Source organism: Ctenopharyngodon idella, chromosome 13 (assembly GCF_019924925.1).
Source record: "Ctenopharyngodon idella isolate HZGC_01 chromosome 13, HZGC01, whole genome shotgun sequence".
Taxonomy (NCBI): Eukaryota; Metazoa; Chordata; class Actinopteri; order Cypriniformes; family Xenocyprididae; genus Ctenopharyngodon; species Ctenopharyngodon idella.
Window position 1 is genome coordinate 25,697,373 of NC_067232.1, and position 12,123 is coordinate 25,709,495.

Consider the following 12,123-nt stretch of genomic DNA (forward strand, 5'->3'; position numbering starts at 1 on the left):
ATGAACAACTAAATAAGATATGAGCCAAAAACATGGCAGTTCTGTGGAGAATAAAGAAAATGCACAAGATAAACCAACATTTTGGTGAAAAAGAGCCTGAGCTAACGAGGAAGGTTGCAGCTGCTTGAGCAGGATTAATAAACGGAAGTGACATGCAATACACGAGAGAATGCCTGAAGATTTACCTGTATGGAGAAAAGCCTGGGATAAAGCTCTGGTTTATGTGATTCTATAAAATCAGAGGTGACCTTGGCCATGGCAGCTGCTTCTTTCCTCTTCCCAGCATCAAGCAGACATTCAACAAGGTGTCTGAATAGAAACACAAGGTGAAAACAACATGAAATATGAGCCTTCACTCCATTCATTCGGAGTGAATTTTTATGTCTTGTGTTTTACTGCAGGCCTTTGCCATTTGAATTTCCAATGAAACCTCTTTGACAAAAGACTGTAGAGTCAAGGCAAAGAGTCAGATTCAATTCAAGATCAATGACGAAGCTCTTATAGCTTTTATTAGAGATGGGTTTCTATATGGCTACAATAAAACAATGGCTACAATACAATAAAACAATCATAAAAGAGTTTGATCACATCATAAGGATTTATATAAGTTGACCTATAAGTATAAGTGGTTTAAAATGCCTGAAACCCGAACATAAATGAAAGTAGAGCATATCTATGAGCTCTGAACTGAATCATCTGCAGAATCACTGGAGATCTGTGCTGTCATTTCAGGAGTTCAAAGGTCATGATGGCCTCAAAAGAGCCAAAGGCTGCACTCCTTGTCCTAATTATTGACTTTGCACCATTGAAAATGGCATTAACTGTATTTGATATCATATAATGATTTTACATATGAATCTCACAAAAATGTGCAAATTACACTGCAAAACCATAAAGAACTATGCATAAAGAAAGTGAAACCTGTCTTCAGCACTTTCTTGTGAAAATTACTCAGTTGTGTTTCTCATTAAATTCTCATTACATACACATTTTTATTTAAGGCAAGACACTACAGGTGAATAAGGTAAAATCTTTAACTAAAATATGTCAACACTGATCACAGTACATTAAGACAATATCAATTTTTATAACTCCAGAAATCAGAAAGTACAGCCAGAAAAAAAAGTAATATAAATTAGTTCATGATATATGAACAAACCCCTCAAAAAGCCTTCAGAATATAGATATGAATAAAACTGGTCTAGTCTGGTGTATGTAAAGCTGCTGAAGTGGAGATTTCTGACTACTGCAGGAGAAAAACTCAAGGCCTTTAAAGATATGTAATGTAATTTACAGATGCAAATAGATAAACTGATATAAATTTATCTTTGGTCAATTTTGGGATTTTGGTCTATTTTGCTTCCATAACATGTCTTCTTCAGACTAGTGGAATGAAAACATCTAAAATACACATTTAAGTTTTTAAATGTGTATTTTAGATGTTTTCATTCCACTAGTCTGAAGAAGACATGTTAATGTAAGCAAAATAGACCAAAATCCCAAAATTGACCAGTGCTTGAAAAAACAATGGTTTTGCCTGAAGTGTCTTGCATTGAACAAAAACTACCATGATGTATAACTAGCATACAATTGAAATAATATACCAATATTTTATTTGCATAAAAGTAATGAGAATACCTAATTACAAATAAATGGCAAGAAACACAAATTTTGAAGTAGAAAGTCTGAAATAGCATTTTCTTGTTCACGGTGTACATTGGGTGCAGAAAACAATAATTAAATTTCAAAGTGAAGCCACCTACAGCATTAGTTCAGCCCTCCATGCATGGTCAAGATCCTGAACCTCCTCTAGAGCCTTGACTACCTGTGTGAGAGAAGATACCAGGTGCTGACGCTTCCCGGGCCTCAGGAATAGCCTGACGGATTGCAGGTACAACAGCGAGGCATTGAACACCAGGAAATGATATCTAATGAAGTAAGAATGAGGCAGGGGAGAGGAAGCAGAAAGTAGCCTGATTAATTATTCAAGTTATCACTGTTGGGAAGATCAGTATCCGATTTTTCAGTACATCTCAATTTATACTGCACGTTGGGCTTAGATCTGAAACCTAGTGAATGTGTAATGAGCACAAGGCAACGGCCTTTCAAAGAGCCACGGGAGACCTCAATGTCCATGAGAAATAAAGCAATTATTGCAGGATGGTTGAGGAATGCAGAATCCAACAAAAAGATGGTTGAAGACTCTATTTCAGAGAGGCTAATTTATCCACTAGAGAACGGCGTGTGTATTAGCAGAGAGTATCTGAGACGTGTTTCCTCTGGCAATGCCTGAGAGCTGCTACAGATGAAGAAATGCAGTGATTACACATCCATCTCTGGCCAATTACAAGTTTACAGTAGATAACTTCATCCAGCCGAGCTCTGTGTGCTGGATGTCCCTTGATAGTTTGTTGCTTTCCTAGAGTTAATGTTTCAAAGTTTACTCCACAAGGAGTTCCTTAGTGTTGAGATGACAGGCGTTTATGATTGATGATCTGGCATAATGCTGAAACATTTAAATTGAAACAATTTCCTTTCCATTTCAGTGGCTGTTACAAGGTGTTTCAGAGGTTGTAAAAGGTGTATGTGCTCTGCCAGGAAACATTACATCCTCTGCTGTTAATGCGAAACAAGAAGTACAGTATATATATATATATATATATATATATATATATATATATATATATATATATATATATACACAGTATATAAACACAATGCCGGTCAAAAGTTTGGAATAATTAATTTTTTTTTTACGTTTTTGAAAGAAGTGTCTTATGCTCATCAAGGCTGCAATTATTTAATCAAAAATACAGTAAAACATTAATATTGTGAAATATTATTACAATTTAAAAGGAATGTTTTCTATGTGAATATATAGTAAAATGTAATTTATTCCCGTGATCAAAGCTGAATTTTCAGCATCATTACTCCAGTCTTTATTGTCACATTATCCCTCAGAAATGCTGATTTGCTGCTCAAGAAACATTGTTGAAAAAGTTTTGCTGCTAAATTGTGATACACTATCGTTCAGAAGATTGGGCTGAGAAAGATTAAAGGTGCAGAAAGTGGTATTTGAACTATGCTGTTGGACATTGTTGATATTTGAAATCAACCCAAACAAACACACCCCTCTCTTCATTGCTCCACCTCCAAAACTCACACTCCAAATCTAACCACGCTGCACTGAGTCGGTCTCAAATCGCTGCCCGATCGCTGCTGGCATGCGAGGTGAATGCACTACCAATGACGCTAAACACCTCATTCTCTAGCACCCGTCACTGCGCAGTAGTTTAACTGCGGAACTCTCACTATCTGGCCGCTGTTACACACGTAATGTGAGTGGATGTCTGTTTATCACAGCTGACGCACAACAAAACGCTTCATGAAAAATAAAACGCAGTTGATGAACGAACGACAAGGAAGCACAAAAAATGAACATACAGTACACACGATACAAAGTGTTCGTTGTTAGTCGCAAACAGCACAGCAGCTCCTTACAATCAAAACCCAGTGTTCTCACATGAGAAGCGGGATCAAAGCAGTTTTCAGGCCTTCCCTCTTAGCTCTCTCCAGCGCTGGAAAGCTTTTATAATATAACCGGGTCCTAAAGCGCTTGCAAAGGCATAAACCTTCATTCCAGTGATATTCTTTTGAGCTGTTTTGTATTGTGTCCCATTTCTCGTTCTGCAGTTTTTTTGTTTTTTTCTTATTTTCAAATCTCCCTCTTGCTTGCTCTCTCTCCTCGACCGTCATACGCCCCCTGATGCTGATTGGTTAGATGTTTGTTATTGGACTCGGCTCGACTAATTTCCAAACAGTGGATTTGAAATATCACTGAGTCTCCCTTTAAACAAAAGGAATTAATACTTGTATTCAGCAAGCGGACATTAAATTTATCAAAAGTGACAGTAAAGACACATATAGGGCCCCAAGTGTTTTTTGCTAGTTTCAGCCCGACGCAGTTATTATTTTCACGTCCAGCGCTCACGTTGTTTAAATAGCAAATGCACTCGCGGCCATCTGTTCGCCCATGGGCGTGCTGGTCTGAAAACGAGGTGTGTTCAGGTGCATTGTTGGCGTGTTGCTATTTTGAGGCAACTAAAAAAATGACTGCGCCACTGACCAACAAAAACCTGGTCTAAAGTCAATGGCGCAGTATTTTTTTTTTTTTGTTATTTAAAGGACGTATTAGTAATATGTGCCTATAGGTGGGTGCACAACACACGTACAAGCTCCTTTTTACACACACAGGGACGCACAGTAGCACACAAACATTATTAAATATTAAAAATAAAAGGATTCTTTTCTGGAGAAACGTTTAGTCTTTCCGCATGGTGTGAGCGCAATTGGCTTTTAAAGGGAATGGGAGATGAGACTCTGATTAGTTTATTGCACGTTACGCCCAAAACACACCCATGACTCATTAAGAGACTAGGTACAACCCTTTTGGACCATGTGCCTGGTGCACGACCATTTTTTCAGTCGTTAAACTAGCAAAAGAAGATTCGGACCTGTGCCACAAGCTTCAGATCATGCGCTTAGATCGTTAAAATAGGGCCCCTAATGTTACAAAAGTTAATGTTAATGTTTCTATTTCAAATAAATGTTGTTATTTGGAACAAATCCTGAAATAAAATATCTCATAGTTTCCAAGTACATGCGGTGTGTACAGTACGTGCGTACTCTTCTGATGACGAAATTCGCGTCATGCGCACTGTACGCTGACCCTTGCGTATGTGTAAAAAGTGAACTATACTTCGGCCATAAGTCTACTGACCTACGAAAGAGCAACCTCTGACAAATACATTTCTCCTCTTGGCTGTTTTTCTTGAGGAACTTCAGACTTATTTTAATCAGGACAGGAGATGAGAGAGAATTTGTTTCTATCATCTTTTCTCTGTTCACTCTACCTGGACTTGTCTTTGGCAATCTCAATAGCCTTCAGATAGTACATCACAGTCTTATCCAAGTCCTCCTGGAAATAGAACAACGACAAAAATAGGGACAAAATGACATGTGAGGGACAGATTTATTCCACACTGAAGCAGAAATGAGCCACATACGGCTCAGTGGAGCCTGAGTTCCCCTGAGAAAAAATATTGAGACTTAAACATCTTATACATACTGATCTTACCATACAGGCATAAAAGAACAGGAAAGAAGATGTGTGGGTGGTTGCCATAGCCTTGATATGTGGTTTCTATGTTGTCAAGTAAAAAGACTCTATGTAATTTGTTTCCTCTAAAGTCATTCATTATATATGTTTCCATATTGGCATGTCCAATGTGCAGAAGTCAAAGACGAAGCAGTCTTTAATGAGCCCACCATATACTGCTTTGACTTACCACTGAGTTAATGGAGTGTGAAGAGATGAGCTGAGCCTGGCAGAGATACGCACGACACAGGAACTGATTCACTGGGGGTTTCCCTTCCAAGTACACCTTTAAGCAGTCTTGTGCGATTTCCCTACAGCCCAGCTGACAACACAACAAGACAATGAGTATTTCAGCCTTCCTGCATGCAGATCACAACACAAGCTCATTATCAAAACCCACAAATAATGTGCACAATACAACTGAAATAGTTTTAAATGAAGAAGTACAAGTAATTTAAACAATATCCATGTGCATGCTATGCATTTTTATGCATTAGAGCAGGGTGTCATCAGTCAAGTCGGTTTTATTTGTATAGCTTTTTTTCACAGTACACATTGTTTCAAAGCGGATTTTATAGAAAATTATGACCTTAATGTTTATAATATCTTAATATCTTCATGCCTTATAGTTGCATTCATCAGATTAGAGCTGGACGATAATATAGTTACATTTTGAGACTGTCACAGTTAGCAGGGAAGAGGAGAGGCAAGGATCTAATCGCAGTAATAGTTTAAATAAACACATGAACAAAGACAATCCAAACAGGAAAACGTAAATTCAAACAGAAAGAAGATGATAATAATCCAAACAGGGAAGGAATGAGATAATAAGCCAAATAGGTAATGGAAACACAACAGCTTTACAAACATCACCTGAACCACAGAAGTATTTATACACAGGATAACAAGAGGCTAACAAGACACAGGTGAGCGTAATCAGAAACCATGGAAACACACAAGGGTAACTAACTATAGAAACAAAGTAAAACCGGAACTAACCACAGGAAGTAAACACAGGGAACAATGAGAACAGAAAGTACACATCAAAATAAAAGTTCTCGCACACAGAACACAGGGGAAATCGTGACAGAGACGATATAAATAATCAAGCAGCCGAGATTTGCTATATAGTATTTAGCTTAATGAAGTTAATGTACACTATTGGAAATGCAGAGTGTTATTTGTGTGGTGCACAAAGTTGCTGCCTAATCAGTCACTTATGAGGTTTCATTTCAATTAGGATGCTGTCTATGTAGGCACTATTCAGCATGAGATCGTACTAGTTTTTGGAACAGAGTTTGCCATCAGAAACATACAGTGCTCAGCGTAAATGAGTACACCCCCTTTGAAAAGTAACATTTTAAACAATATCTCAATGAACACAAAAACAATTTCCAAAATGTTGACAAGACTAAGTTTTATATAACATCTGTTTAACTTATAACATGAAAGTAAGGTTAATAATATAACTTAGAGAAGTTATATTAAAAGTGATTCAGTGGCTCCTGAACCCAATCGAACACCTATGGGGAATTCTGAAGAGACGAGTTGAGCATCACTCTCCATCCAGCATCCAGTCTCTAAAAGAGGTCATTCTTGAAGAATGGAAAAAGATAGATGTTGCAAAATGTCACCAACTTGTTCATTCCGTGCCTAGAAGACTTGGTGCTGTCATTAAAAGTCACGGAGGCCATACAAAGTACTAGATGTAGTAGTTTTTGTTGTGGGGTGTACTCATTTTTGCATCACCCTAATTTGAGTAAAACTGAAAAATGTGTAATCTAAGTTATATTATTAACCTTACTTTCATGTTATAAGTTAAACAGATGTTATATTAAACTTAGTCTTGACAACATTTTGGAAGTTGTTTTTGTGTTCATTGAGATATTGTTTAAAATGTTACTTTTCAAAGGGGGTGTACTCATTTACGCTGAGCACTGTATGTACAAATAAAACCCCTACGCCTCAAATGTATTTCCCAGCTGGCAATAAATATTTTGCCACATCAGGAAGCACATAATGGCCCTTGGAACTTTTTAAAGTGCTTGGGTGCAAAAAGCAAGGGATTCGTCCTTGTGTTCAGCTTACCTCAGACAAGCCCGGTATATATTATACACTTCTTCAGTTCTGAGGGGAATGAATTCACAATGCTCATAACCCGTGCTGTCTCTGGGTGGATAAGTGTGAGGGTTATAGCCTACCGCTCGCTTATCTTTTTAGGATTTCTCACTTCACAACTCATTGAGCAAAAGCCTGCTCAACAGCTCAGCTCTTTTTGTCAGCTTTTCTCTTCTCAGGAATGGGACAGTTCAAATCATCATATTTTTTCTTTTGGTCGAATGTGACATTTGAATTGTGTCAGCATATAAGGGATGATTTATACACATTTAAGGTGATATGACAACACAATTGCTTGCTATTCTATTCTTTTGGATGAGGAGCAATGTGAAAACATATAAACACTATATTTTACATGTCTATAGCTTTGAACAGGGTTATTATAGTTACTAAAACTATACTACAACTACAGCTAAAAATAAAAAGTCATAAAAATATTTTTGTTTCTTGAAATAAAATAAACATAAACTGAAATCACATATTAAAAACTTAAACTTATTTTATTTCAGCAAGTTGCCAAGGCAACATTTCTCATTTTCAAGTAAAATTGTGCGTAAAACAAGTGTAAAAAAGATGAAATAAATAAATAAATAAATAAAAACATACACGTTTAAAAAAATTAAAATGACAAAAAAACACAAAAAAATACTGTAACTAAAATTAATGGAAACAGAAAATATAAAAATAAAAACTAAATATTAAAGACTATAATAGTTGCTTAACAATGATACTCAAAAATAATATCTGCATTTGACCTGACGGATCCAAGTTTGTATTCGCCTTTTTCTGATTCCATTTTTGTCCACTTTTCCCATTGCATATAAACTCAAAGATAAATGCCTTATTTTAAATAAAATTGAAGAATATATTGTGAAATAAATAAGTGAATTATATTATTGCATATACTCTTTTATAATGTACTTACAGCACTTATGTGCAAATAGTATCTGCCAAGTGTTGCAATGCAAATAGCATGTAATTACTATTTGCACTTAATGTACATAGCTTTTAACGCACACTGCAAATAGCCTCTGCCTGTAACAGGTTTTGGGGGTTCAGGACATTTTTTGTGAGATTTTCACTCTTTAAAAAACGACAGCACATTTTCACATAAGCTGTTGTTACAATAATCCTGCGCTGCACTAAAGGCCCGAGGGGGCGTAACAGTGCCGAATCTTCAGTTCGGCAGAGAGCCGTGGCTGTTATCTAACCCAGCATTATGTCTTCAGCCTGAGAGGAGAAACTCAAACCCTGGCTGTCACACACTGAGATGCAGCAGGAGGGTAAATTCAGCTGCATTTCTCAGCTGTGTGTGTTCAAGCGCCCGGCATGGAAGAGGGTTATTCTACGCTATGGTGATTTCTGGAAAAAAAGCCTCATGCATATCCAGCTCGAGCTTGGGATTTCTCCACACCAGAAACACTCTAGAGCAGTGTATTTGATTTGCTTATCAATAAAGATTTAAAAAATTTAAAAAAGAACTGACATTCAAGCTCATGTCTCACACAAGTGGACGTGGTTTGATCTCACATCATTCTGGGTAATGATGTCTAAACAGCTTCAACTTTAAAGTCATTAAATCAATGAAACTATCACACTGAAAGATGTTTTTCCTCAGTGTTTCTGTCTTGTTTTCCAGCACAAATATCTAAACATTCTTAAATCAAGATACATTTACTGGAGAAGCAAAATTTCATCATATAACAAGTGTTTTTTTGTTGTTGTTTTTTTAATGTAACAGAATTAGGGTCCGAAAAAATAAATTTGTTTTCACTTAAGTTTATATTTCTAACCCCACTGGCAGATGTTTGTTCTTGTTTTTAAGCACAAAGTCACTTAATTTTCATTAAAGGTGCTGTATGTAATTTTTTGACGGTACTAAATCATAAAAAAATACCATTAGCAGTTATTTAGGAAACATGCTAAGTTCACATACCTGTTTCTCTGAAAAACAAAGCTACAGCCAGTTATCTTACTTTTAAATGTGCATTCTGTGTCGAAATGTCTGTTTTTGTTTTGGTCTGTGTGATCACGACTACCGCCAATTTGCCTAATAGTATTTAAACACCCCGGGTTGCCAGTTGGTTGAAAACAGCGCACTGCAGCCATGGAAGCAAGCAAACGAACTGGGTCAGGGATCGCAGACTCTACCCCACCTAAAAAGCCTCAGCATCCCTCTAAAAATCTCTATGAATGGGAGCATATTAAAATGCTGATAAAACGCTGATAAATTGCTGATAAACGCTCATCAACTTACAGTATATAAGTCTTCTCGCCTTCCATTGCCAATTTCACTCGTTCCTGTTACATGTCCTCAATCAATCTGGCAACCCGCGTGAACACGAGTCTGAGGAGGAGGGGTGGGGAAACAACTCTCCAATATTTAGAATTTGGACTGCGGTGCCCATTTCAACCACTAGCTGTCAATATTACTTACTGCACCTTTAATGTTTCAGAAAACAAGACTTGAGTCATTTTGCTTCTCTGTAAAACTTTATTTTGATGGTCCACTTTACTGACTAAGTAACTTTGTCAACATGTCAACTTATTCTACCAACCTGAACACTAACTCCTAACCCTAACCTAACAGTCAACTAATACTCTAACGAGAGTTGGTTGACATTTAGTTGACTGTGTAGTTTATGAATTTTATAAGGCTATTTGGTCATTCATCATTGGAGTCTGATGGCCCCTCCCCCGAGTGATTGGCTGCATTCGATATCACATACATTCTGAAGTGTGCATTTGATGGATATTTTACAATCCCATGAGGCCACAGGAGAGGATTTATGAATGACAGTGAAGCGATGCGACTGCACTGGTAGGTCACATGATAATGACAACATGGCGGATATAGAATGTCCGGATTACATTTAAGCTACACACATTCATACTATATAGAACATACCTATAGAACAATTACTTATTCAAAATAAGTACCTTCTCAAGAGAGTATGCGATTTCAGATGCAGCTCATGTGTCCAACATTCCACACTACGCATCGTCCGGGTACTTAAAAGTGCACTTTATCTTTTTGGAATTTTCAGTGTTAACACACTACTTTAATTATTTATACTACAAAACGCCATAGAACAGTGTACAAGTACGTGAATTGTGACGCACCTGTGAACCGATGCAGTTGGAATGTGATGGATGGTTTATTATCTCACCTGTAGAGATTGTTCAGCACACAGAACACTGAGTTCAGACAGAGACCTGCTGCCATCAGACGCTGCTGGACCTGAAGCTCCAATCAGCTCATATGCTTTTCTCACAAACACAGCATCTGCACAGAAGACATGGAAAACATACACACACAGTCCAGTCTTTGAGTTAATAACAACCTTCGTTATATAGACTCTTGTATTAATTAATTAATTATATTACAAACATATGTATTACATATATATATATATATATATATATATATATATATATATATATATACATACGATGTATGTTGAAGGAAAGAATTCACAATAATAATAATAATACTCTAATTTAACCCTTCTAGTGAAAACAAGCATTTGTGTAACTGGACTTTCCCTGTGTGACAACTAGCACCTCATGAATGCGTGAATAATCCTCATGAATAAAATAATCACATTCAATGAATTATCGACTATAAACATGTAATTCAATGGGTAAGTTACCTCTTTTCTCCTGAGCTTTTAATAAATATTGTCGAATACGAAGATCCATTTCAAGTCATCAGCCGTTCAGCCCGCTTTAGAACAGCAGCTCAGCTGTTAAAGTTAAAAAGAGTTCAAAGGCAAATATCGACTTTTATGTATTATGTACTTGTTTTGTTTATGTTGAGAGCGTAAGATCGGCTGGGTAACTAGCGAGAGTTTGGATGCGTCTCTTAGCAACGAGACGCTGAACGGAAAGCGCACAGGGTCAAACGCATTTTTCTACAACAGTCCAGACATGATCCAGATATGATTGAATAATCTAGAATCTGTAGAATTAAACGTATAATATCACTAATAAGATGTAATGGAATATACACACAGAATAAAAGTAACTACAAATTTAAAAAGGTGCAAATCAGCATTCATAAGGGATCCTCAAACTGTCATTAAAATGTCAAATATTTTAATAATTTTTAAATAATAAAAAATGCAGCCTATATGTCTTTCCTCAGTCCATCCCTAGAAAAAAAATCACGTTCTTAATCTCATATTTCCCTTGATGTTTGGTAACTTATTAACTGCAGCCTAATGAGATGCAAATGGGATTGTGTCTCATTAAATGTGTCCAAAGACTTGGAATAATGATGAGATTTACAGTAGTGCATCTAAGGTGAAAATTATACTTGCCTGAGTATAAGAGGTTGATTCAGTAAGAAATTCAGTATGTCATTTTTAAGCCTGCCAATACATGTTCTAATAGCAATCTGAATTTAGTCAATTACACTGAGCGCTTTTGTTCCCTGTTGATTCATATATTGGTTTGCAATTCCACATCTAATGGGCTCTTTGGGGATGAAGTCGCAGCATGAAGCATGTTTTGTTAATATGGCAGTTCTGTCTTTGACAGGCTTCTGCTCACCAGCTGTGAAATCAAGAAGAGAAGAGACCCAGCAGGACGACTGCACTTCACTCACACCCGCAGCATGACTGCAGACACATCAAACACCGAGTGGACAGATTCAACACCCAATCAAACCACTTCTGTTTGTTATTGCGTCAGGTTTACTGGATATTTTGGGGTTCAGAGGTCAAATAAGAAATACAAAATAGAATAGAATAGAATAGAATAGAATAGAATGGGATGGAGTAGAGTAGAGTAGAGTAGAGTGGAGTGGAGTGGAATGGAATGGAGTAGAGTAGAGCAAAGTAGAG

The 12,123-nt window shown here is 36.8% G+C and overlaps 1 protein-coding gene across 1 annotated transcript in view; it reads right to left on the reverse strand.

The window, feature by feature from the left end:
• LOC127525417 (cilia- and flagella-associated protein 46) overlaps positions 1–10,554 on the reverse strand; it is a 75,868-nt gene extending 65,314 nt beyond the window's left edge. Inside the window, exons 1-5 of the mRNA XM_051917951.1 lie at positions 10,447–10,554; positions 5,349–5,480; positions 4,914–4,978; positions 1,764–1,928; positions 186–309 (exon numbers count right to left, since the gene is read on the reverse strand). Coding sequence (XP_051773911.1) covers positions 186–309; positions 1,764–1,928; positions 4,914–4,957 — 333 coding nt within the window. The 5' untranslated portion in view covers positions 4,958–4,978; positions 5,349–5,480; positions 10,447–10,554. The remainder of the gene's footprint in view (positions 1–185; positions 310–1,763; positions 1,929–4,913; positions 4,979–5,348; positions 5,481–10,446) is intronic.
• Between the last annotated feature and the right edge of the window lie 1,569 nt (positions 10,555–12,123).